The sequence below is a fragment of the Pseudovirgaria hyperparasitica genome (genome assembly GCF_010093815.1).
Source record: "Pseudovirgaria hyperparasitica strain CBS 121739 unplaced genomic scaffold EJ05scaffold_17, whole genome shotgun sequence".
Classification (NCBI taxonomy): Eukaryota; Fungi; Ascomycota; class Dothideomycetes; order Acrospermales; family Acrospermaceae; genus Pseudovirgaria; species Pseudovirgaria hyperparasitica.
This window is the reverse complement of record NW_022985565.1, coordinates 603,841-628,243: the sequence shown is the minus strand read 5'-3', so window position 1 is coordinate 628,243 and position 24,403 is coordinate 603,841. Positions and strand designations below refer to the sequence as shown.

The following is a 24,403-nucleotide window of genomic DNA, read 5'->3' as shown; positions in this document are numbered from 1 at the left end:
ATCGCAACCAACCTCACCCAAATTTCAAAATCCCCGCTTAGCTTGGCTTGTCAGCATCGCGGCGGGGGTTTCCTGTGGGTGCTCTGGGCTATCACCCAGGGTTCGCAGTTTTGCATTTTGATCTTGTCGTTGAATACCCGAAAGGATGGGTCGATGACGTTTTGGAGATGGGAATTGGAGTAGATGGTGCTCACAGCGAGTTGCTGAACAGGCTTGTCAGGTTAAGAAGCCACGTACCACCGATTCTCGCTGAACATGAATACACTACTCTCGATCGTCACCATAGATACACTAATTGTTATTTTCCTCCTGTCGTCTTCCTCCACTTTGTATCTCTTATCTCAGTCAATGCAGCACTGGCCGTTTCTCGGCTTATCTCGCCCGTCCATCACACAAGAACGGAAGTCGTCAAAGCATCTATCTACCATGATTCACCCTGTACGCCAGCCTCGTCTCGCCGCGTCCAGTTCAGGCCTGGAATTTATAGCATGGGTTGTTCGGATGCTTCGGTCGTTGAAGTTTGCGTTAATGCTACGAATCGTTGTAGATGTCTACCTTGCGTAGATAGGAGGCAGCCGCACCGGTTGGACAGGCCCACCTCACAATCCGGACAGCAGAGAAACCATTCAGTTCGATTGATTCCAATAGCTATGGGTCAGTAGCCTCTCAATTTGTAGTGCTAGACAGAGTATGACCAACCATACTAATGCAAAGGATCTCAAGCCGAGAGAATTCAGCCCCAAGTCAAATTCGATCGCCAACATATTTCGGACTTCCCGATCGACCACCAGTAGGAATCAAATTCGAAGAGGTCTCTTATGCTTATGTATTGCGTCAAAGAAGAGCGAGGGCGATACCTCGCAAGGATGTGATATGATGCTGAGTGTCTCTAATCTAAGGATGGACTAAATGACTCCCTTTTCGTCAGGAATGGGGCCGATACCACCTGGCGCAGATAACGCAAGATTATGAAGCCTCTATGTTATTTCTATGATCAGCACGCGAGCGCTGTGCAACCAGTTGTATACGTGGAGCAATCTTGAGAACATGTAGTTGGATTCGGTCTTCGATGACACATCTCATAGCATCTGTACTCCTATATCATACTCTGATGTGAAATAACACTCAGTCAGTCTCTATAGTTCATCTGTGCTTAGAGTCTGTTAAGAAAGGTGGGCTCTATTTAGTACAGAGATTAACATTTCATTGGCGTTAATTATTGGTATCTATACAAGTTTTGGGGGTATAATCTCTTGGTTGGCAAAGTAGTATTACTACAGTTGCGTCGATATCCAAAGACAAGTATCTTACAATGCTTCTACATATAGCTAGTGTCCTTGCCTGTACGGTTTAGTGGCAGCATGTTCACACCTGGCTAATCAAAACAGAATGAGGGGAGGAAGTTGTCGACATTTAGGTGGACAAGCTGGTGGTCGGGACTTTCAGGTCTGCAAGAACTTTTGCTGCTGTCTTGATCGCCTCTTCTGGCATTCCGGCGACTCGCGCAACTTTGAGAGCATGAGACTGCCTATTCACCCCGGCTCGCAACCGATGGACGTAGGAAAAGCTGCCATCCTCCTGCTCTGAGACATCTGAGCAATAACAGCCCAGCTTGTCAAAGCCTTTCGTCATGTCCGCCAGGGTGTGAAAGTGGGTAGCGAAGATGGTTCGGCAACGGTTGATACGGTAGAGATGATCGAGGCACGCGTACCCAACTGCAACACCATCTTCAGGGGTGGTACCTCGGCCGACTTCATCCATGATGACAAAGGATCGAGGCGTGGCTTCTTTCAAGATCTCCGCTGTCTCAGCCATTTCCACCATAAAGGTTGATTGATCTTGGTAGAGATTATCAGCAGAGCCTACGCGGGTAAAGATCTTGTCTACAAGACCAATTTCAGCTCTCCCGGCAGGTACAAAAGATCCAGTTTGAGCAAGGATGCTGATCAGTGCATTTTGTCGCAGGAAAGTACTTTTGCCGGCCATGTTTGGTCCAGTGATAAGCCATATCCTTTCGTCTTCACCGACAGTGCAGTCGTTGCTGGTGAAGGTTCTTCCTTGACGTGATAAGCCTGTTTCAACGACGGGATGTCTTCCGGCGCTGATATTGTGGGATACGCCTTCATTCAGTATCGGTCTTATCCATTCTTTCTCGGCAGCAAGTTCCGCAAATCCGGATGAAACATCGAGCTCAGCCAGAACAGAAGCGTTTCTTCTAAGCTTCACAAGATTCTGCACAACTTCTTGTCGCAGGCTTGACAGGACACGTTGCTCTTCCGTTCTAATGCGGAACCTCGTCTCATCCATATCCTTGCCCAACTCTGTCCAAGCAGTGATATAGAAAGATTTGGTCGACTTGGATGTGCTGACGGGCTGTCTGTTATCCAAGGCTTTGAGCTTGTCCCGATCTTTCCCTTTCACATGAGCAATGTGTCCCAGCCCAGGTGTCCATCTCAGAGTGAGACTGGAGGCGACTTGGTATATAATTAGACCTGCATGAAGTACGAGGACAGCTATGCTCACCGTGGGTTTGACGGAGTTCATTCTGAAGATCATCTTGTTGCTCCTCTAAGTCATCTAGATGTTCATGCAATTCCTTCAGGGCGTCGCTTGAGCTGTTTACGTTAGACGTGAAAAATATTTAGAATGTTGAGATGTATGCGAACTTACTCCGGACGCATAATGAAAGGCTCTTGACTACTACCGGATAAAGTGCTACTGCTGATTATTCGCTGTTGTTTCTTCGGCTGCAGTCTTTTGGGGAGCTGTTTGATCTCCAGCTCGTTCGCCTGCGCTCCGACGACATCCTGGGCCATAGCTTCAAGCACTTCCGTCGTTTCATCTTCCATCTGATGTTGTCTTGAGAGACCGTCCTCATCTATAGAGTCTTTGATACGTGTGGCAAGTGCACGTGGGCCATCAAGAGAGAGTCTTTTTAGTAAGTTTTGTAGAGAATCTCTCCAAGAAGACAGTGTCGAGCCATTTCCATTGGAACACGACGATGTTTGCACTGCGTTTGAGCCCAGAAATGCCTTAATTGACTTCGCTAGATCTATTGTAATATCAATAGTCTTGGCTAATGAAATGAGATCATCGGCGTCTCCACGACCTAAAGCGAATTTGGATGCGAGTCGTGGACTGTCCGAAGTAAGTCGCAAGTATCCAGTAATTGTCTCTCGAATGGAGGCGTGATCCTTCAGAAGTGACACAAGATCAAGTCTCTCATTGATGACGCTAAGAGATAAGGAGGGCTCAGCTTTGTCTCGAATTAGCAAATGGATGATTGATCTACGAAGGACTTACTCAAACGACTAGCAAGGAGTCGAGTGCCATCAGGTGTTACCGTTCTTTTGACAGCATGTAATAAGCTGCCCTTAGCAGTACCATCATGTTGAGTTGATCTAATTTCCAACGCCCGAAAGCTATTACGATCTATGCTCATGAAGTCGGCAAGTTGGTGCTGTACAGGAGCTTGGAGATGTGTCTGACTACCTTGCAACTGAGTCTTTACATAAGCTAAGAGAGATGCACCTGCAGCCACTTCGTGCTGGGAGAATTTGGTCGAGCTCGAAGACCCGACAGCTTCTTTAAACATCTTCTGCCAATCAGACTTCTTCACAATTGTTGGTGATTCTTGGAAAGTAAGGACGTGGCCCTCTGCCTTGAGTGGTTGTACAAGCTTAGAGTATCGAGGATCTTCTAGAAAAGCGTCCAGTAGGATCTCCCGGGGCCGTATCCTGGCGATTGCCGACGACAGAAGTGTTACCGGTGTCATCTGAGTGAAGAAGTCACCACTGGATAGGTCTAGCCAAGCTAATCCAGCTATTGCTGACTCAGTATCAGGACGATCCGGCAGAGAACTTTGTATTACCAGTCCTTCTGGGGTACTTTGAATATGAATGGAATCCGCGTCGACGTGAACACTTAGAAGATAATTACTCTGGAATGGGTCCATAAAATGTTCGTCTATAAGAGTACCCGGGGTAATGATGCGGGAGATCTTTCGATCAAAGAGATTTCCGCCAGACTTGATCATCTTTGCTGCATCGTTTGGGAATTCATCTGCGATGGCGACATGCTTACCCATGTCTTGGACGAGGATCTTCAAAAAGCGCTCAAGCTGATAGTATGGGAACCCTGACTACCCTATCGTGATGAGCATATCGATATGAAAGCATAGTCGAAGTAGCTCACCATGGAAACGGGACCCTCCTTTGTCTTCTTTTGTGCGACTTTGAGATTCAAAAGAGGCCCGTATGTATCTGCATGGTCAAAGTAAAGCTTCGAACGTGAGAAGGAATTTCACCACAGACAGACCATCGGAAGAACCAACCTCATAGAATCCACCGACCCGGGTCAGCAACACGCATTGGGGATGCTTTTGCATGTTGTCCGAGGCTTGCTGGACCACAGCAGGATATGCCTTTTCAACTTCTGTAGGAACTTGATCAGGAGAAGCATTGTCATCGCGAGCTAGTAGATCCAAGTTCAGAACAGAATGGGTTTTGACCCCTCGGGTGGTTATAACACCTGAGCATGCTTGGAGTGATCCTCTAGGTGATCTCAAGCGGCCGCGCTGGCCATTTTCATGTTGTCTCAAATGCAAGAACCTTTTCGGGCGTGGACACGACTTCTTCGATACTTGGATTAGCCCATTATAGCATCCAGCACGTCCGGTAGATACTGAGAGCATCTCCAGGTTTGTATGTTCGGGTATCAAGTGACGGACGCGACGCATCAAGACGCGAAGCTGTTGTTTGCATAGGTCAAGCCCTACCTATTCTGATTTAGTACAAGATGTGTCTCAGCCACGGTGGCTCAGTCGGAGCGGGAGTGGCTAAATGGATGCGGGACCGCGGGGAACTTAAGCCCATGCTGGATGAAGACCATGATGGGTAGAAAACTGCCACGGTTGCCCTCGCACACATCAGTCATTGACTTTCACAACGATGGCAGTTCAGTTCGAGCCCTTGAAGAATGACTTGATACTCAGGACCGCGAAAGGTATTGTAGGCAAAACACGATACGTTGCGCCACAAGTTTAATGCGGTATAGGCGAGCGCGTGGAGCGGCCTCCCATGTGGGTGATGAGACAAGGTACGAAAAATTCAAATTGGTTTTTTGAACAATATCGCTGACTGTCTATAGCCGGTCGGTATCTTCCTGAATACCATGAGGCAAAAGGCAACCGTGACTTCTTTGAGTGCTGTCGGTCCCCAGAGATTGCGTCAACCTTGACTCTACAACCTATCGAGCGTTATGCAGGCTTGGTAGATGCTGCAATCATCTTCTCGGATATCCTCGTTATACCGCAGGCTATGGGAATGGAGGTCGTCATGGTAGATAAGAAAGGACCTCACTTTCCTAATCCATTGAAGAGCCCGGAAGATGGACAGTACGGCGAAGTCATGGACCGCGACGTTGATGTGAAGAAAGAGCTGGATTATGTGTATAAGGCGATCACCCTGACAAGACAGAAGCTCCAAGGTAGGGTGCCATTGATAGGGTTTTGTGGTGCACCTTGGACGCTCATGAGCTACATGATTGAAGGAGGCGGGAGCAAGATGTTCATTCAGGTGAAGACCTGGATATACAAGTACCCGGAAGAAAGCAAGAGGCTCTTGGACAAGATTGCACGACTGTGCGTAGAGTACTTGGCCGAGCAAGTCATTGCAGGCGCTCAGGTGCGTGATCAACAATCAAGGGCATATTTAACACTAACACGAGATGCACAGATGATCCAAGTATTTGACTCTTGGGCTGGCGAGCTTTCACCATCGGCGTTCAAGACTTTCTCGATGCCGTATCTTACGTACATCGCCGATAATTTGCCACCTCGTTTGATTGAACTTGGTCAACCGGTCGTACCCATGACTGTTTTTGCAAAAGGCGCATGGTATGCGTTAGAGGATCTGTGCAAGACAAATTACAACACGATTGGTCTCGACTGGCTTCATGCTCCTGCAGAGGCCTACCAGGTCGCTAAGAAGTACAATAAGGTTCTTCAAGGTAATGCAGACCCAGGTGTCCTCTACGGTGGCAAAGCTGCTATCACCGCGGCAGTGGAAGAAATGGTGCATGGCTTCGAGGGCGGCAAACAAGGCTGGATAGCAAATTTGGGGCATGGTATGTGGTTCCCATACCTACATGTAACGCACTAACCCGGCATAGGAATCACACCCTTCGTCAAGCCCGATGATCTGCTACATTATTTTCAAGAGATACATAGGTTATCTGGTTAGCCTTGATTGTTAAGGGCTCTCGACAGACCCCTCTTTGCCAATGTCTTCGTTCCTACCAGTTGTAAGTTCCAAGACATATGAGACGTGTGGAGCAGGTTTCTTACCACTCCTCAGGGTGCTCTTTGATGAATCTAGTCATCAAGTCTTGACACTCCGAATTCTGTAGAACGACTACTTCGCGGTTTCTGGCATGGAGGTATTGCTCGCCGCCAACGAAAGTTTTGTTCTCACCTGGTAACAGGTCGATATTAGATCGTAAAAGATAATCCATTCGGCAAGCATTCACCTATCACTACTCGTTTCACGCCATACATAATACATGCACCTGTACACATGTCACATGGAGATAATGTCGTGTACATAGTCGCATTCTTATATGCGATACCCGGTAGCCGACCGGCATTTTCCAAGGCCGATATTTCCGCCTTTGCATGATATCAGCGGTCAGCTTCTTTGTTTGGTTTTGGCACTGGCAGTGTAGAAACTGACATGTAGCGTAGCACTCCCCTTTTGGATCCTCATGTTGTGTCCTCGTCCCAATATCTTGCCGTCTTGAGCCACTAAGCAGGCTCCGATGGGCACTCCGCCCTCAGCTGCACCCTGCCTGGCCTCCACGAGCGCTGCAATGAAGCCGGGGCTTGATTCCTCGTTGTCGTACGACATCTTGATATCTGATGAACCGTGCCAACTGTAACTTTGCGCCGCCAGCTGTGAAAGAGATGCGGGACAATCCACATTCGACTGGCAGCCAGATTTGACCAATCAACGGGAGGTCGCAGCCACAGTCCGAGTCTAGCCTTGCCGAAACAGGACAGCCTACCTAGCCACCACTATTGCTCCTGAAACGCGCAACATGATAACATCCAGTCCGCGTACAAGGTCAAAGCGGTGCGCATTTCCGTTTCGAATGATCTCGGGTGTTCTTTTGTTATTGTTTTCTATTTACTAAACTCACGGGGCATCTTTGACACACGTATTTGCGTTGTCGCGGCAAATTCAAGGCGATCCGTCCCGCGGCGAAGTGCATCGAAGCCTTTGGAATTCTTCGCTAATTTTCTGCCCTGCCAGCCGCCTGCAGGCTGTTGACCCTTCGACATCCTCACCCATACATTAAATCATTCGTCTTCCACTTAGAAGCCAACTCGCCCATACATTCCACAGATCAGTTCAGCAGCAGTCGCTCATATCTTTGTGTCTGACTGCGTTTGCGACGAGACGTCTCGGTGAGTTCGATCCACTATTACATTTCGTTCAGCCTCGCCTGCATGTACTACTATCACCAACCTTCCCTGCCACCTGTCTCTACCACAGGCTCCAAATATCTGCATTTGCCTATAAGGAATAGGACGCTAACACTCGTAATAAGATATCCGACCCATCTCTTCCTTAGGATACCAAAACTCGACCATATCTGGATTCCACAAACGCCACGTAAACGAACAGTCTATCATAAGACAAGATGGTGAAAGACACCAAATTCTACACCACTCTGGGTGTAAGTGCTACCACAGCTGGCTCCATCTTGACAGACATAACGAACTTACATTCTACGCAGGTGAGCCCAAATGCGACAGAGCAAGAGATGAAGTCGGCGTACAAGAAGGGCGCCTTGAGGTACCACCCAGGTTCGTTGCACGGTTCATACCTGAGGATCATAGATTGACAATAGTACAGACAAGAACAAGGATAACCCAGATGCTGCCGAGAAATTCAAAGAGCTATCCCACGCTTACGAGATTCTTTCAGACCCACAGAAGCGCGAAATATACGATCAATATGGTGAAGAAGGGTTAGAAGGAGGCGCCGGTGGTCCCGGCGGTGGTATGGCTGCTGAAGACCTCTTCGCACACTTCTTTGGTGGCGGCGGTGGAGGTGGTGGCCCCTTCGGAAACATGTTCGGAGGCGGGATGCGTGAACAAGGGCCTAAAAAGGCACGTACGATTGCGCACGTTCATAAGGTCTCCCTTGAGGACGTCTACAAAGGGAAAGTCTCGAAACTTGCGCTTCAGAAGTCAGTCATTTGCCCTAAATGCGACGGTCGTGGTGGAAAGGAGGGAGCCGTCAAGAAATGTGCGGGTTGTGATGGCCGTGGTATGAAGACCATGATGCGCCAGATGGGTCCCATGGTTCAACGATTTCAGACCGTCTGCAATGACTGCCAAGGTGAAGGTGAAACGATGCGTGACCGTGACCGATGCAAGCAATGCAACGGGAAGAAGACGATCATTGAAAGAAAGGTTCTTCACGTGCACGTTGATAAGGGTGTCCGCAGTGGAACGAAGATTGAGTTCCGCGGCGAAGGAGATCAGATGCCCGGCGTCGAACCTGGCGACGTCGTTTTCGAGATTGAGCAAAAGCCCCACTCAAGATTCCAAAGGAAAGAGGACGACCTTTTCTATCATGCCGAGGTAGACCTTCTTACTGCTTTGGCAGGTGGGTACATTCACATCGAACACCTCGACGAGCGATGGTTAACGGTCGAAATCATCCCTGGCGAGATCATATCACCTGGTAAGCTGAAATGTGTCAAACCGAGTAGACTTGGTATGCTAATCTGATTCAGGCACCGTCAAAAAGATTCCAGGCCAGGGCATGCCGTCCTACAGACACCATGACTTTGGCAACCTTTATATCCAATTCGATGTTCGATTCCCTGAGCGTCTAGGTGGTCCTGATGGCGCGCCGTTGTCAAGCGAACAGATTGCAGCTTTGGAGAGCGTCTTGCCCCCGAGGAAGTCAGATAACAAGCCTCCAGCCGATGCGATGACAGAGGATTTCACTTTGGAAGATGTGGATCCGACCCGTGAGGATTCTCGTTCACGTGGTATGACCGACGAAGATGATGATGATATGCATGGTGGAGGCGAACGCGTACAGTGCGCGTCACAGTAGATTCACGATTTCTATTCATGGCTGAATGAGGTGACGAATCGAACGTTTCCCTAGACAAGCTCGACAAAACACGCGATATGTGCTTAAGGATGACCATATGAGCGACAAGACGGCAAAAGGCTCCAAGAATCTCGGAATTTCTGTTCTTGCTACATTCCGCGTGCGATAGACGGGGCATCTTCCTTTCGGGGTCATACCATTCCCTTCCTCTACTTTTGTGTATCCGCTTGTTGTAGGCCTAGCATTTCTTATTCATCCGGGCTGCTACGATTTCCTCAACCTTCGGCGTTCGACGTTGCTGCATGGTTAAAACATGGCTGGGCAGTGCTGGAGCTCTATAGTATCTTTAGAGACACGTCCCTTTGTGAGGCGCTGTCTGCGCGCTGCTTATCAAATATAGACTACTTGTGCTAATACCTCATCGCTTCTACCATGGGCTGACGCTATGTATATGTGACTCAGATTCGACCCGCTGAACCCTGGTCAAAACTTCCTCGCATGCACCTCGTCATCAGGTTTCCGAATTATTAGTATTTTGCCTATATATAGCAAGGTACATTTCTCACGATTCATCGGCGTTGACATGCATACATTTCCAGAATTCCCCTCCCATACTGCCTGCCCCTCATGCCGCCCCACTCCAAAACCTACATCCACCCTTCCTCCGGCGCAACTCTCGTCCCGCACCTCCGTCAATTCCTCCCTCACAGTCTCCCGCTATACAGAAGACTAAACCACTCCTTCAAGACTGAAGATGCACTTATCTTATCCACGTTCCCACCACCCGATCCGAACGCAGCGAGTCACGCAACACCCGCAGAGCTTCCCCGCCCTCACCTTCTCCCACAATGTTTCGCCGCCGCCTTCGTCGACCGCTCCCACCGCCCCGCGACGGAGATGTGGCTGTTTCTGAGCGGCGAAGTTGACGGCCGCTGTGCGTGTGCGCGAGAGCTGGGCGTCAGGCCTACGGGTGATATTGTCTCGGAAGGTCAGGAGGATGCACAGCTCGGTCATACCCATGTTTCAGATCTAGATAGAGCTGCGCTGGAGTCGCGGGAACCGCTGCTGACGCCCTGCGCATCTGCGCTGCTCTCGCTGATGAAGTTCGTTGGGACGAACGTCGAGTGGCGCCCGCACACGGCCGAGCGGCTGGAAGACGTGGAGCGTGCAGCGCGGCTTGTCGACGCGATGAAGAAGGCGGCGGATGAGCAGCATCCGGAGGCGATGAAGTCGCATTATCCTGAGCATGCGTTCTTCTTGCGCGACGTGCATAATCCGGGGGTGATGAAGCTTGGCGCTGTGGCTGCGCTGCCGTCTACGATTCTGCATCTGTATGGGCTGCTTGTTATGCCGCCGATACGTGATCTTGCGCATCATATGTACGTGTTTCGCGTACCCGATGGGTTACCGCACGGGAGAGAGCTCGGGAGGGGATTGAGGTGGGGGAAGGTACGTGAACAGGACTTGGATCTTGTGAGGATACGGAGTCCCATACCGAAGACGCATAGGACATTGAAGATTTGGAATAGCATGAGTGTATATTCAACTACGGACGGTACCAAGGAGTCAGGGCAAGAACACAGTTCTGAGGCTGTTGCATGGGCGTTCTTGGGGTATGATGGATCATTGTCAAGCATGCACGTTGAACCGGAGTATCGGGGCAAGGGAATTGCGAAGACATTGGCAGCCAAGCTCTTTAGAGAATATCCCGAAGAAGATGGCTGGGCATTGGCTTATGTTGGGGTCGGTAATCGCGAGAGCGAGGCTGTGTGTGAGGGCATTGGAGGAGTAAGTAAAGCTTGGGTGTGGTGGTTAAGGGTAAATATGGATACGGTAAAAACCATAGACACATAGAGAAGAATGTACGAGTCGAAAGTAGCGTGAAGCCTGATCTAGCCTGCCACAATGATCTTACTGTGGAATCTGTATTGCCATTAGTCAAAATTCGCCCTGATGGTGCAAATAAACAGTGTTTCGATTTTGGCAGGTGTCATGAAAAAATTAGAGTGTTGTTGTTGTTTTTGATCCTCATTGAGGTACTCAGAGTTAAAAAGCGTTTTATTAATCATCCGAGGAAGAGAGCAAGTGTGAATAGAGATGTAAACGTACCTCAGACAAGCATAATGATGCGCAATGCGTCATCACCGAGTATATTCACGTCACGTCAATGTATCAACCGTTCCAAGGTCTGGTGTTGTCATATTTTCAATGTTCTTCATAGTCTTCAGAGCTTCATTACCGTGGACATATGATGATATCTTGATGCTCCCAGTGTTGTTTAGTCGAACAGACCGAAGCCCATGTCGTCATCAGACTCTTCAGCCTCCTCTTCTTTGGCGGCCTCAGCAGCCGGGGCATCGTCTGCGGCAGCGGCAGCACCACCGGCAGCGGGAGCTGAGGATGCGTATGCGTCGGGGTTGGCGATGCGGTCCTTGAGCTCCTCAATGCCTTCCCATGAGTAGTCGGTTCCAACGGCAATAGCCAAAACGTTCTTGTAAGAGTTTACAACGGAGTGCATAACTGAAGGAAGTGTTGGGTAGTTGAGGGCAAGGGAGATGGTGGCAATGGTGGCGATCGCAGAGGTGAAAGTCTTGAGAAGTTGGGACTCCTCAATGTCGAGCACGCTTGAGTCGAAAGTCTGTCCGTCGTCGTAAATTTGGGAGATACCCATACCGTACGTGAACGGAGAGATGTTCAACATGTTGAGAAGGGTGGCCTCGGAGGCTCCGACCTTGTTACCAGCCTCAACGAGCTTCAAGTCCGAGGTAATTTCAATGGTACCACGAGCAATCTTGGTTGGAACACCGAGAGCTTGGAAGAAGGAGGTCTTTCCGGGTTCCATACCAGTGTTACCGGCGGGCACGAAGACATCAGCAGGAGCAACGGCACCAGCACGAGCAGGGGCGGCAACACGGTTGGCGAGAATCTGCTCACGGGTCTCCTTGAGGTCTCCGTTGGTGAAAATGAAGCCAACGTTGCCCTTGACGAACGGCAACAGACGCTCGTACTCCGGGTTATCGCCGATGAAGCCCTTGAGCGCACGGCGGACCTGCACACATATCGAATTAGACCTCTCTTGATGTGTTGGGTCTTGTCCATAAGAACCATACCATGGTGTTCTTGCCCATCAAAACGACACCCTTGCCACGAAGGGAGTGACGGATCTCGTGCATCTGTTGGGATGAGACATTGTCTGCATTGGCTCAGTATGTGTAAAGCATTGCTGGTCTGCGCATTGCAACTTACCGACGGTGACGATGAAGATACTCTTGTACTCTTCGAGCAAGGCCTTGAGCTTGTCAAAGTAGCCAGCCTTGGTTGCAGATTTGCCCCCCATAACTTCTGTGAGATTATAGGATGTTTAAGGTCTTTCGTTGTTGTGTGAGGTAATTTGATTGTTCTATCAAGAAGCTCGGCGTTGAGTTGCGAAAAGAATATGAATGTGGGAACCGCCCAAGCGAGTCACTAGCCGTTCCAGGACTAGCTCAATTCTCCTGCGTCCTCAAACGTGCCTCCATTCACGCTTTCAAATACGACTCCGTTGCGAGTAAAATATTTGTGTCTGGTGGCAATATGCACCATCCATTCCAATGTCTCGCTACCTTTGGCGTCACGCAACCCAGTAGTGATGAGGGGGGTTTGTTTCGTCGTAACATTCTGTTTGCCGCTAGTGGTCCGCAGATACTTACAGTGAATATCAAAACTGGCCACATTGTTTCAACTTGGCCACTAGAGGACACAAAAGAACCTGTAAGCCAGTCTAATCTTTGGAGATGATCTGCATTGTCCTCCTGCACAGTTGCTAAGAAGCGAGGTATAGGTGATGGCGGGCTAAATTTTGACAGGAAGACGAGCAGCCTGGCTCAAAAGATGAAAAGGGGATGAATCTGGCCGCTCGGCCAAAAATCATTAATCTCGTTGCTGTGAATGATGGCGCCCACTTGATTGCTGTCACTGGCGAGGATAAATGCATTCGCGTTTTTGGAGTCGATGCAGAAGGACGATTATCTGAATTAAGCGAACGGTCTGAATCCCTATCATGAGCTGTCCCTCGGCGTGCTGATTTTACGGTAGTTCCATGCCCAAACGACCGTGTGCAATCGGCTTGACTCCCGATAATAGAACTATCATATGCGGGGACAAATTTGGCGACGTCTACGCGATACCTTTGCAGTACGAAGAACGAATCGTGACCGACTCTGTCTCCAACATCACGGAAGAACCCAAGAAGACCTTTGTGCCTTCTGCATCCGAGAAGACAGTCCATTCTGCCAGGAATCGCAGAGCTCTTGAGGATCAGCGCAAACAAGCACTAGTAGCCAATGCCAAAGAGCCATTGAAGTTCGAGCATCAATTATTGCTTGGTCACGTTTCGCTACTTACAGACCTTCTCTCTGTGACTACGGGCAGTAGCAACACCGGAGACTTTCGCCACTACATTCTTACTTCGGACCGAGATGAGCATATAAGGGTCTCACGGGGCCCACCTCAGGCTCATATAATCGAAAATTATTGCCTAGGCCATGCCGAGTTTGTAAGCAAGCTTTTGCTTGTTACTCCTGATGTTTTGATATCTGGAGGTGGTGATGATCACCTCATAGCCTGGGACTGGAAAGCAGGAAGGAAGTTGGCTCAGCTTGATCTGAGAGACCTTGTAGTTGAAGCTGGATTAGATGGCGAGGTGGACATAGCTGTATCTGGCTTGTGGTCGATATATGATGAGCCTCGGCAACGTGTAAGTCAATCACTCAAGGATATGAAGGAAGCTGTCGATGGACTGATAGTCATGATAGTACCTTGTCCTAGTTGCGCTCGAGGGCGTACCGACACTCCTTACATTCATCATGAGCGTCGACAATGATATTGTGACTGTGTCCGGGCGTGCAGTTACATCATTGCCTGGAAATCTCATCTGTCTCATCGTTATGGACAAGTCGATAGTTGTGTCATCAGACAGTCTCAAACAGGACAAAGTATGTCTCTCGGTCACCCTTTCCGATACCGTCTAACAAGGGAATGCAGGAGACGAGCCACAAAGAGCGTCTAAGCGCATACACTTTGGACTCAAATTTCATAGTTACTGGAAAGTCGTCGCGGGATCTGGGTGAGATGTGGCAGATAGATCCAGCTATAGGAGCTACTCTCTCCGAAACGAACGGACACAGTTCTCTAGAGGCAAGCCGCGCGCAAGTCAATGAGACCGTCTATAGCATTCGAAGTTTAAGGAAACGGGGTGGGTATGGGGAAGAATCGCAACTGTGAAAGGACATCAATCTACAGGGGTGAAAGCATTGTCTCATCCTGGTAGGGACCGACGGTAACGATCACAAGGCCAGCATGCCATCATAGGCACTGCACGAGAGTTGAACGATTCGAGGTTGTGCCTAGGATAGAAACGCACCCTGGGATCTGGGCTGGGTCTGCTTATAATCAATGGCTGGATTAATTTCGGATCGGCCGTGAGCGCCGCCGAAGACTGCAGGAATCGCCAGAGTCTAGGTCGCCCCGTGCCGCCAGGCTGGAAACCCTTAGAAATCATCCATCGCGAAAACCACATGTCAATCTATCGTCAACAATTGTGCTTGCGTGACTGTTACCGATGCTTCCAGCTCAGAGTTGCTGATCCGTAGTCTCGCCACGTCCTCAAAACCCCAGGTCCATCCCTGTGCAGTCTTCTTTTGCTTTCTGCTCAACGAACACTCGCATCGTGCATGAAACCCCTCATCCAAAAGTACGTCATCTCACGTTGGGCTTTTCTGTCTGCGCTCGGCTACCGACCAGCATCCCGCATTCGCATCGTTTTGGGTCTAGAAAAAAATCAACATCCACAACTTTTTTCCTAACCGCGCCAAAGACTACTCACTAAACCGCCAAACTGTTCTCCTCGGCCTTTCGAAGGGCTGCAACCCCTCTCCGCGCATCCATAAGCATTCCGTTCGCAGCTGTAGCTTCATTTCCGCAGAAGAAATCAGCTACTGTAACTTCTTCCTTCGCCTCCAGGGTCACACAAAAGCGCAATATGCACTCAAAACTCGTCAGTGAGTTGATGCCCCGCTAGGTGAAAATACATGGAATGATACTAACATTGTTCGCAGTCATCGGGTAAGTTCGTCGCGTGCCCCGCCATACGATGTGCAGAGAATGAATGGGAAGAACGAATGGCTTGTGATGCTGGTACTAACATACCATAGGTCTGGCCCGGCTGGCCATACAGCCGCCATCTATGCTGCTCGCGCTGATCTGAACCGTAGGTCTACCCAGAGACAGGAAAATGCACAAAGACTGACCTATGCACAGCTGTCATGTACGAAGGTTTCATGGCCAACGACATCGCTGCCGGAGGTCAATTGACGACCACCGATGAGGTCGAGAACTTCCCAGGCTTCATGAACATACAAGGAGGCAAGCTCATGGTACGTACACACACCAGATCAGATCCGCTCCCACTCACCATACCATGCTAACGACATGTTCGAATAGGACGAAATGCGAAAACAGTCCGAAGCCTGCGGCACCAAAATCGAGTCCCTCACTGTCGGCAAAGTCGACCTCTCCCAGCGCCCATTCCGCTACTGGCTACACCCCATGGGCGAGAACGAGGCCCTAGAAGAGGAGGAGCACACAGCAGACGCCATAATCATCGCCACAGGCGCCAAAGCACGGCGCCTGAACCTCGAAGGCGAGGAGACATTCTGGAACGCGGGCGTCAGCGCATGTGCCGTCTGCGACGGCTCCCTCCCGCTATTCAGAAACAAGCCGCTGGTCGTGATCGGCGGCGGTGACAGTGCCGTCGAGGAGTCAATCTACCTGACCAAGCGCGCAAGCAAGGTCACCGTACTGGTGCGCAGGGACCAGCTGCGTGCGAGCAAGGCGAACGCGCGGAGGCTGAGCACGCATCCGAAGGTGGAGATCAAGTACAACACGCAGGCGAAGGTGATCAAGGGCGGCAAGACGATGGGCTCGCTGGTAGTCGTCAACAACAAGACGAACAAGGAGGAGGAGATTCAGGCGAACGGACTGTTTTACGCCGTGGGACACGACCCGGCGACTGCTCTGTTCAAGGGCCAGCTCGAGATGGACGAGGACGGGTATTTGGTCACCACTCCTGGTACCGGGCTGACCAGTGTCGAGGGCGTGTTTGCGGCTGGAGATGTGCAGGATAAGAAGTACAGACAGGCTGTCACGTCGGCGGGATCTGGTTGCATTGCGGCACTAGAGGCGGAGAAGTGGCTTGCGGAGCAAGAGCAAGCAGAGGAACCTACGGCTAACGGCACTGGAGCAAACACCGATATGGAGAAGGAGAACCAGGCTGAAAAGTCGTCCAAGAACAATGTTGTGCCCGAGTATCGGTCCAACCCGCTACTATAGAGCTAGACTTGGCACGGGAGAACTGTTTCCCCAAAATTTCATCTGGATATAGAACCCCACATATCAGCGCGCTATGCATGGAGAGGTAGTCTGTTCTATGAAATTCCAGTTGCAGAAGTGAGAATTCGAAGAAGAAGAAGATAGATAGATTGGAGAGATAATTGTGATGCATTGTTCATACTGATGTTGAGGCATAACGGTCATCGATCACAAAATAAGATACATGTGACTTTCATGGTGTGGTCTGATACATAGTCTCAAATCACATACATAGAGCTGCTAATATGGGTATATAATCCTCAACGTACACATCAAGGCATCGGAAGAGGATCCTGACAAGGACTTTCGTCTCTGGCCCCTTGCAACCGCTCAACCAAGGGTTGAGACTTTGTAGTCTTGCTCTGTTCAGCTATCGCAAAGCTGGTTTTTCAGAGCATGGAAGCGAATCCTGTTTCGCGCAAGAGTGACGGTTCTATCGTATCCCCGACTGGGAGGTCGCATGGCGATACGAGTAGCACATGCACGCCTAGGATATTGCTGTGATATGGACAAGACATATAGATAAGTCCATGCATGGTTCGAGGGGGGTTCCGGGATGGAAACAGCTAAGCTACACGGGACGGGCTTATTCATTGAAGAGTGCAAGCGCTTTCTGGAATGCATTCACAACGGTCAGATCTGTATCCATGATTAGCAAAAGAGAGCATGAGCATGGGGGAAAGTGAATCAAAGCCTACAGCGTTCCCGCTTATCTTCAAGTAGCCGTTCTGAATTCTGAACATGTGACATGCGTGTGCGAAGTCTGTGTAAGAAGTCAGCATACAGTATGCCATGAACAAATCTACTCGTCGTACCGCTTCTTACAGCGATCCAGCTCATGGGTCCCCGGTACCGCAGACCATATCGAGAAGAACTGTACGTTTGTGAGCCCGGAGACGATGTTCGAGTATGCATCTGATGTTACCTCCATCAGGTCGTTCCACTCTCGAAGGGAATCTGCTTCTTTCTGCTGCTGGGCACTCATCTCGGTCATGAAGCGATCTTCCAGATCCGCCCAGTCGAGACGTTCAATCGGTTCGCCCGGGTCAGACTGATCTGAGTCATCTTCAAGTTCCTCCGGTTCCTGGTCTTCGGCAGCATCTTGCTCGACTGAGCGTGCAGGCTTGTGCGATGGAGTCTTGACTGGTGTCAAGGGATTCTCAAGTATTGGTTTCTGACCTGGCGTGGGCGTGGCTGATGGTGTGCTTGCTTGGGCCAATGGTTTCTTGGTGACGTTTACAGCCAAGGTAAGTGTGTTCTGTTGACTATTGGCATCGTGTGAGCCTGCCATGTCGTCAAGCTTGCGCTTTGGACGCGTCGATATCACGTCTTCATCTTCGCGTTGTGTCTGAGCTGGGATTGTGGGAGCAGGTGAGGCTGCTCGGGAGGTCTTCTCAATCTCAGAGCTGTCCATTTTCACAGATGCCGTGCTATCTAATATTGTATTGTGGGTGTGAGCACCCAATGGTTCCTATATTTCGATCTAGTGCAAGTCGATGTCTAATGTTTGGCTCATCAGCACGTTCCTGGCGGAAGCTTGCTCACGAGCCGCTCGGGGATAACGTTAGCGCCGACAGCAAAGTCAGGCCCACTTTTTAGCACGGCCAAGGTCATGCGTCACCTCAGAACCTCAGGCCTCACATCCTTTCAATAACTGCGTATAACATCCAAAAGCCACCTTTTGTGCCCTCTATCACCGTCAGAAAGTCTAACACATGTCTTTGCGCATTAGTTAAATGTGGTTCACGGCCTGTAGCAATTCCCAGCCTTTCACTATTCCGTAGCCACCATGATACCGGGCCCTAGTCGCTCGTACTCACACGCACCGGGACGAGCCTCCGATATTGCACCAGCAGCAGCATAGACAGAAATTAATTCAAAACATGGACTGCGATATCTGCACCAAAGCCCTTACCACTTCAAGCGACTGCACCTGTGTGGTGTGCGCGCGAAACTCGATATATCCGCTTCGCATCGAGCAGGCAACCGTGCTGATAGAGAAAGAGAAGCTTGCAAGGCAGGTCGAAGCGGTGCTGAAGGGCACTACAGGCTCAGCACTGCGAGGCTCGGACAGCTCCGTCGAACCTACGATATCGCTTGGAACGTCGACGGGAGGAACAATTATTGACAGACATGAGTGTGCTAAGAAAATCGACATGGACCGCGTTCTGGCGGAGACGGAGGAGGGAAGAGAGCGTGTGCAGATGATCACTGACAAGGCAGAGGAACTCCGACGAGAGATTGAGATGCTCAAGAAGCAGCGCGCCAGTAAGCAGGCTGCCATAGCGAAGAAGAAATCTGAGATAGCGTCAGCTACACATGGCCTTGCGGAGCGGCGAGAGAAGGAGATGGAGCATGTGCGCAGGAAGATCAGCAGCATCAACCGTGCGTGGGACGTTAAGCATGAGGGGACTGCTGCTGCGAGAGCATACCTGTGTCGAGAAGCCGCCTTGCTCATGGGCTTGAAGCACGCCAAACGAAGATCGAGAGACGGCAGCGTCAAAGATGTGTACTACCTTGGGCAGAACAAGATATTCGACCTTCGAGACCTGCATTGTAGGCGTTCAACACTGCGTAGGCATGTACACTGCTAACAACTCCCCAGTGGCCCAACCCGACCCGCTCTGCAGCTCCCTCAGCAACATCTCCATGCTCCTCGTCCGCATCTCCCACTATCTCGCCGTCCGCCTCCCCAACGAGATCACCGTCCCACACCGCGACTACCCACGGCCAACCATCTTCAGCCACAGCAACTCCTACCTAGGCCACAACGTGCCCTTCCCCGGTACCACGCCCTCCCAGTCCACATCCAACAGCCCCGAAGCCTCGCGCTCCCTCCCCGAACACGACCAACACCTGCCCCGACCGCGCGCCCTCTACGTCGACCGCCCGCTCCCCCAGCTCATCAAGGAAGACCCGACCGCATACCACAAGTTCCTCGAGGCCGTCTGCCTGCTCGCCTGGGACATTGCCTGGCTATGCAAGACGCAGGGCCTGACAACAGCCGACTTCTCAAACTGGGAGGAAATGTGCCCCCTCGGCCGCAATCTGTATGCCCTCCTCATCACCCAACCCACTAGCAGCACCATACCTCTCAACAGAGACATCGCACGCATAGTCGGCAAACCAGCCCAACCGCACCCCCTATCCCGCTCGCCAACCTCCACCTCCACAACCACAACCACACCCACTACCACATCCACGCTCAAATCCTCCTCTTCCTCCCTAGGCCACCTCTCCCACGGCACAGCACACTCCTTCCTCCCCGTCGCCGGCACATCGAAATCCTGGCGTCTTGCCCCGGCGCCCAGACTCGTCGACGGCGTCAAGAGCGCCCTGCTGGCTGAGATGCAGGGCGCGGAGTGGGAGGTGCTGAGAGAGGACGAGTGGGCTGAGATGAAGAGGGAGATGGAGATGCGTGAGGAGGAGATGCGTGTGGAGGTGGAGGAGGAGCCTGTTGTTGTTGGCGCGTCGTCGTTGGCGCGGAAAGGTGAGGATGGTGTACTGCGGCGGTTAGGGAGGGGGGGTGGGAGTGTGTTGACGACGGCTACGGCGACGACGGCGATGACGGTTGGGGAGGGTGGTGCTGGGGTGGTGAGCGGGGTTGATGATGGAGGGGAAGGGGAGAGTACGAAGGAGACAGCGAGAGAAAAAGAAAAAGAAAAGGAGAGGAGAGGAGTAAACGGCTGGATGAAGTTGAAGAGTCGCGCGGGTGGCGAGGCAGCAGCAGCAGGGGGAGGAGCAAAGTGAGCAGAAGCAATAGTATTTTCTTTGTTTTTTGTTGGTAACCTACCTAACCTATAGATCTCCAACGATACCAGGATAGACTCGTGTGAGTGCCATGTTCATGCCATGTTCATGTTTATACCATGCGCATGCACATGCAAGGCAGAATATTATATCAGTACATCATTTCATATTCATATAGAGACGATGAAACGTGATAATCGTTCGTCTGCTTTCACCATCATCGTTGTCGTCATCATAACAGCGAAGTAGGCAGGCAGGCAGGCAGGCAAGAATAGGGCAACATAGGAGGCACACACACGCACACGCACACAAGAATGTGAAATATACATTACGATAAAGACAGCCACAGCCAGCGATCAGCTAAGCATGGTATGGTACGGTACGGGTATGGTATCCTAGCAGACGCAATAGGTGTGTCTCTCCTCGCCCCTTTCACAGCAAAAGAAGGATTTCAACACTAAACGCACGCACAGACACATACAAAAAACCTCCCTGCCTTGAACCCTACCCAGTCATCCAGCCTCATCAGCATCAGCTTAGCCGAACAGGTTCTTCGCTGAGACGCCGAAGTGCTGTTCCACGCCCATGGGACCGGGGTGTTTCCAGACGTCGTTCTCGAAGCTGAAGATGACACTCTTACCACCGGCCTTGGCGAGGATGCTGGAGATGGCGTCGCGCTGCTCGGACTCACCAGGCACGGCGGCACCGTTGCTTCCGGTGCCCTGGCTTGGCCAGCCGCACTCGAGGTTGTAGCCCTGCTTGCCGGGGCAGATGGAGCTTGCGGCCTCGATCTGGGAAGCGACAAAGTCGCCAGCCTCGGCGGCGGTGTGTTCCGGGTTGAAGAAGGGCTGGATGTTGGCACCGACGACGTCGACAGCAGAGCACAGGGCAGCCGCGACGTCCTTCTTCTGCCAGATGTTGAGGGTCTCGGTGGTGGTGACGGGGCCGGTGTAGCCGATGCCAGCGAGTGTGGACCTGACTTCAGTGATGTAGGATGCGAGGGCAGCGTAGTCGGTGACGAAGCCGTTGAAGATGGCCTCGTTGCCGACTACGACCATCTCGACGAGAGACATTTTGCCCCAGGAGACGATGTCCTTGAGTTGCTGGCGCGAGGCGTCGATACCGCCACCGTTGATGAAGATGCCGATGATCATCTTAACATTGTGCTCCTCTGCGGCCTGGCCGATGAATTCAAGACCACGGCAGTCGGTCGAGTAGGTGCGCAGTGTGCTGAAGCCCATGGAGGCAATGGTGCCGACATCATTGCGGACTTCGTCGAGGGTCTTGCAGCCACCTTCAGGCTTGGGCTGGTAGGGGGCTGGAAAAGGGGGGTTAGAATATGGTGTCGAATGTGTTTCAATTGCCCCCTGGGTGAGACAGTGACAATGGCTCATGACATACTGTATGTGACGGCCCACTTGTCGCCGTTGGTGATGGGCGCGAAGCCACCGCTGTAGCCACCGTTGTTGGAATCGTGTCCACCGTTGTTGGAATCGTGTCCACCGTTCTCAGCTGGCGAGGACGACGGCGACGGTGCTGGGGTGGCGGCAGACATCCATGTGGTTGCTGTTTGACACGGGTCAGTATGCGAGCTGGCTCAAGTCACGCGATGTATAAGTATCCACATACTGGTGTATTCGTGGAGGATGGTCGACACGTAGGTGGTGCAGCCGCACTGCTCTGGCTCGTCGTTCCTACGGTGGTGGAACTCCATGTGACGCTCGTGGCCGGCGTGGGCGAGAGCAGAAGCCGAGAGGCCAGCAGCAATGAGAAGACCCTTCATGTTGAGTGATTACGGTGACGGATATGGCGATATTATTGGGCGTCGTATCGTGTGTACGTGTATATTTCTGGCCGTAATGAATGCCCGCTGAACGAGTGAAGCGGTGGATGAAGCAGAGGAGCCGTCGCTGGCGATTGTCAAGAGTCCTTGAGGCGAGAGAAGAGTAGGAGGAGGAGGAGGAGAGTGTGATGAGCGGCGGCGGGATGGAAGCATGTTATGAGGGCGTGCGAGCCACGAGCCACGAGCGGCCAAGAGACTCAATTGGACCAAAGCCAGGGGTGTAGTTGAGGAGGGTTTGGAGTGAATTTGGTGAGTTTGGAGTGAAAACAGCAAAATAGCGCGGGTTCTGCCTTGGGGGACCTGACGATCACCACCCGCATCCGGTATCGCGTGGCTGGTACCTGCGCCTGCCCTGTGCGTGGGGAGATTACACAGCCCAATCCGGCTTAGCTGCCGTTGACGACTCCATGTGCAAAACAATAAAGTCACTTTTAGTCACTTTTGCTCCTTTCGTCCCTTTTCGTCCCTTGCACCTTTCTACACTTTGCTTCATCCTCGCGCGCTCTGTGTGGCCACCGCTGCCATCTCTCGGACTCGCCATTTCCACTCGGAATGCTTCATCTTCATTCATTCATTCATTCATTCATCCCATCCTTTTAGTCAAACAGCCGAGGACTGAACACCTGATCTCAGCACAGCCTTGCATAGTACTGTGCTGTGCTATGCCATGTCCTGGCACATCCTCACCGGCTCGGCATCGAAATTGCGGTGATGCCAATAGCTCGCGACCCTGTCCCAGCTAATTCCTATATAAGCCATAGCTGCTACAGTCCTGCTGCGTGACTCCCCACGACTCGCGCCGCCAGTCTCGGACGGGCAGTGATAAGTCTTGTCGCTCGCGGTCGTTCTGCTCGTTGGCCTCTTATGCTTTCGCTCTCTGCCCAGCCGGCGCGCGCGCGGCAAAGTGCAATTTACCATAATTACCATCCCTCGCTGGTCACCTCCCAGCGCAGCTATGACGGATCGAGGTCTGCCCTAGTTCCCACTCGGGCGCGGAGGGAAAGGGTGAAAGGAGAAAGCGACGGGCTGCGACGCGGCGATAGGGCGCAATTTCCCTCCTCTTCCTGCTAATCCGATCTGATCGATAGGGGCTTGCGATTATTGGAATCGCGATCCGGATCTTGCGCGCGCGCGTGCGGGGTCGTGGTGTGAGTACTATAGTATATTACTGGCAGCTTGTCGTAATACACTAGATTCGTGAGATCTTATTACTTAGATGGTGGAATACGGTGTTTAATTATACCCCAGGTCACGTCACCTGCACCCGCTTACGTACCTCCTCCTTTGGGTGTCTCAGGGACGGTAAGGCTGGACTAACAACGCTAACCGCCTTTGTATGCAGCAGCCTCGCTCAGTGGCTCAGCTAGTACTTCTGCTGTTCAGCCCCTGATTACACCGGCCGAATCATCCATCTACAGTACATAGATATATATCCGGATTCCAAAGACTCCGAGGTCACGATAGGGGGTGTCCGGGTGTCGGACGTTTTGGTTGAATAATCCCCGATCGTCCCATACATACACATACTTGTGCACTTAGCCCGTACCTAGCAGTCTCGTAGTACTATACTCTCCGTTCATCAACTACTACTAGGCCATCGAGGCTGGAACTCGTCTGATCGATTCACTGTTTGACGTGCATGGGTGGATATGATGTATACATGGCGATGAGTAAGGATAAGTAAGGTAGAGTGCGTGTATACGACATGTGTATTCGTCGGACTGCTCTATATATCTCCGTCGGTTGCCCTTCTTCTCTCTTCACTCTTCACTCTACTCTACTTCTATCTACAACTATATACACGCATGCTCTAGTAACTTCTGTCCGTCTCCAAATATCTTGTTCTCTTCTTTGAGTCTATGTGAAATTATAGCTACGTATCTAAGTGTATGAAGTAGAAGTTGTATAGTCTACGACTACGTCTATTCTACTCTATACATCGTTTTACTTATACGGAGATATACATTTATATATATATACTGTAGAATTATACGCTATGTCTTATTTCTACAGGTTGGAGTAATGGATATAGCTATAGCTATTTGTGTCCATAGTATAGTAAATGCGAATGAAGTATAATATGTACGGTACCTCTCGAGCGGACTTCTTAGGGAGATGGTACTGCTGCTATAAGCTTCTATCTATTTTTCTCTCTCTATGTGTCTGTGTCTATGTGTCTGTCTGTCTGTCTGTCTGTCTGTCTGTCTGTCTGTCTGTCTGTCTGTCTGTCTGTCTGTCTGTCTGTCTGTCTGTCTGTCTGTCTGTCTGT

General features: G+C 51.1%; 12 protein-coding genes across 12 annotated transcripts; 7 read left to right on the top strand and 5 right to left on the bottom strand.

Annotated features, from left to right (window-relative positions):
• The first annotated feature begins 20 nt into the window (after window positions 1-20).
• EJ05DRAFT_154333 (uncharacterized protein) lies at window positions 21-1,104 on the top strand. The gene is made up of 2 exons (XM_033739356.1): window positions 21-654; window positions 724-1,104. Exons 1-2 carry the CDS (start codon window positions 168-170, stop codon window positions 792-794), a joined length of 558 nt encoding a protein of 185 aa, XP_033596709.1. The 5' UTR covers window positions 21-167; the 3' UTR covers window positions 795-1,104.
• Window positions 1,105-1,205: 101 nt separating this feature from the next.
• On the bottom strand, window positions 1,206-4,751 carry EJ05DRAFT_479783 (DNA mismatch repair protein Msh1). The gene is made up of 6 exons (XM_033744742.1): window positions 4,334-4,751; window positions 4,195-4,281; window positions 3,304-4,141; window positions 2,671-3,256; window positions 2,524-2,615; window positions 1,206-2,474 (listed from the first exon to the last, which is right to left on the bottom strand). The coding sequence occupies exons 1-6, from the start codon at window positions 4,736-4,738 to the stop codon at window positions 1,414-1,416; spliced, it is 3,069 nt and encodes a 1,022-aa protein (XP_033596708.1). The 5' UTR covers window positions 4,739-4,751; the 3' UTR covers window positions 1,206-1,413.
• A 130-nt stretch (window positions 4,752-4,881) lies between these two features.
• Window positions 4,882-6,464, top strand: EJ05DRAFT_153747 (uroporphyrinogen decarboxylase). Its single transcript, XM_033739353.1, has 5 exons — window positions 4,882-5,004; window positions 5,056-5,097; window positions 5,149-5,684; window positions 5,736-6,126; window positions 6,172-6,464. Exons 1-5 carry the CDS (start codon window positions 4,950-4,952, stop codon window positions 6,240-6,242), a joined length of 1,095 nt encoding a protein of 364 aa, XP_033596707.1. The 5' UTR covers window positions 4,882-4,949; the 3' UTR covers window positions 6,243-6,464.
• On the bottom strand, window positions 6,059-6,905 carry EJ05DRAFT_514257 (putative cytosine deaminase; the record flags this gene model as incomplete). Its single annotated transcript, XM_033748508.1, has 4 exons — window positions 6,059-6,294; window positions 6,347-6,473; window positions 6,529-6,667; window positions 6,732-6,905. 4 exons carry the CDS (start codon window positions 6,903-6,905, stop codon window positions 6,252-6,254), a joined length of 483 nt encoding a protein of 160 aa, XP_033596706.1. The 3' UTR covers window positions 6,059-6,251.
• A 796-nt stretch (window positions 6,906-7,701) lies between these two features.
• Window positions 7,702-9,605, top strand: EJ05DRAFT_521005 (DnaJ-domain-containing protein; the record flags this gene model as incomplete). The annotated part of the gene is made up of 4 exons (XM_033748755.1): window positions 7,702-7,737; window positions 7,798-7,867; window positions 7,917-8,767; window positions 8,820-9,605. 4 exons carry the CDS (start codon window positions 7,702-7,704, stop codon window positions 9,132-9,134), a joined length of 1,272 nt encoding a protein of 423 aa, XP_033596705.1. The 3' UTR covers window positions 9,135-9,605.
• A 1-nt stretch (window position 9,606) lies between these two features.
• EJ05DRAFT_153689 (uncharacterized protein) lies at window positions 9,607-11,234 on the top strand. The gene has a single exon (XM_033739352.1). It carries the CDS (start codon window positions 9,762-9,764, stop codon window positions 10,986-10,988), a length of 1,227 nt encoding a protein of 408 aa, XP_033596704.1. The 5' UTR covers window positions 9,607-9,761; the 3' UTR covers window positions 10,989-11,234.
• A 178-nt stretch (window positions 11,235-11,412) lies between these two features.
• Window positions 11,413-12,471, bottom strand: EJ05DRAFT_504349 (uncharacterized protein; the record flags this gene model as incomplete). The annotated part of the gene is made up of 3 exons (XM_033747558.1): window positions 11,413-12,183; window positions 12,245-12,327; window positions 12,381-12,471. The coding sequence occupies 3 exons, from the start codon at window positions 12,469-12,471 to the stop codon at window positions 11,413-11,415; spliced, it is 945 nt and encodes a 314-aa protein (XP_033596703.1).
• Window positions 12,472-12,707: 236 nt separating this feature from the next.
• Window positions 12,708-14,396, top strand: EJ05DRAFT_504348 (uncharacterized protein; the record flags this gene model as incomplete). The annotated part of the gene is made up of 5 exons (XM_033747557.1): window positions 12,708-12,884; window positions 12,980-13,158; window positions 13,209-13,869; window positions 13,928-14,107; window positions 14,157-14,396. The coding sequence occupies 5 exons, from the start codon at window positions 12,708-12,710 to the stop codon at window positions 14,394-14,396; spliced, it is 1,437 nt and encodes a 478-aa protein (XP_033596702.1).
• Window positions 14,397-14,945: 549 nt separating this feature from the next.
• On the top strand, window positions 14,946-16,788 carry EJ05DRAFT_479775 (thioredoxin reductase). The gene is made up of 5 exons (XM_033744741.1): window positions 14,946-15,172; window positions 15,230-15,236; window positions 15,326-15,381; window positions 15,432-15,547; window positions 15,615-16,788. Exons 1-5 carry the CDS (start codon window positions 15,154-15,156, stop codon window positions 16,500-16,502), a joined length of 1,086 nt encoding a protein of 361 aa, XP_033596701.1. The 5' UTR covers window positions 14,946-15,153; the 3' UTR covers window positions 16,503-16,788.
• A 339-nt stretch (window positions 16,789-17,127) lies between these two features.
• EJ05DRAFT_541341 (uncharacterized protein) lies at window positions 17,128-18,044 on the bottom strand (the record flags this gene model as incomplete). Its single annotated transcript, XM_033749654.1, has 3 exons — window positions 17,357-18,044; window positions 17,240-17,304; window positions 17,128-17,180 (listed from the first exon to the last, which is right to left on the bottom strand). The coding sequence occupies exons 1-3, from the start codon at window positions 17,953-17,955 to the stop codon at window positions 17,128-17,130; spliced, it is 717 nt and encodes a 238-aa protein (XP_033596700.1). The 5' UTR covers window positions 17,956-18,044.
• A 380-nt stretch (window positions 18,045-18,424) lies between these two features.
• EJ05DRAFT_504345 (uncharacterized protein) lies at window positions 18,425-20,291 on the top strand (the record flags this gene model as incomplete). The annotated part of the gene is made up of 2 exons (XM_033747556.1): window positions 18,425-19,097; window positions 19,147-20,291. The coding sequence occupies 2 exons, from the start codon at window positions 18,425-18,427 to the stop codon at window positions 20,289-20,291; spliced, it is 1,818 nt and encodes a 605-aa protein (XP_033596699.1).
• Window positions 20,292-20,827: 536 nt separating this feature from the next.
• EJ05DRAFT_489478 (glycoside hydrolase) lies at window positions 20,828-22,074 on the bottom strand (the record flags this gene model as incomplete). The annotated part of the gene is made up of 3 exons (XM_033745792.1): window positions 20,828-21,609; window positions 21,693-21,857; window positions 21,921-22,074. The coding sequence occupies 3 exons, from the start codon at window positions 22,072-22,074 to the stop codon at window positions 20,828-20,830; spliced, it is 1,101 nt and encodes a 366-aa protein (XP_033596698.1).
• Between the last annotated feature and the right edge of the window lie 2,329 nt (window positions 22,075-24,403).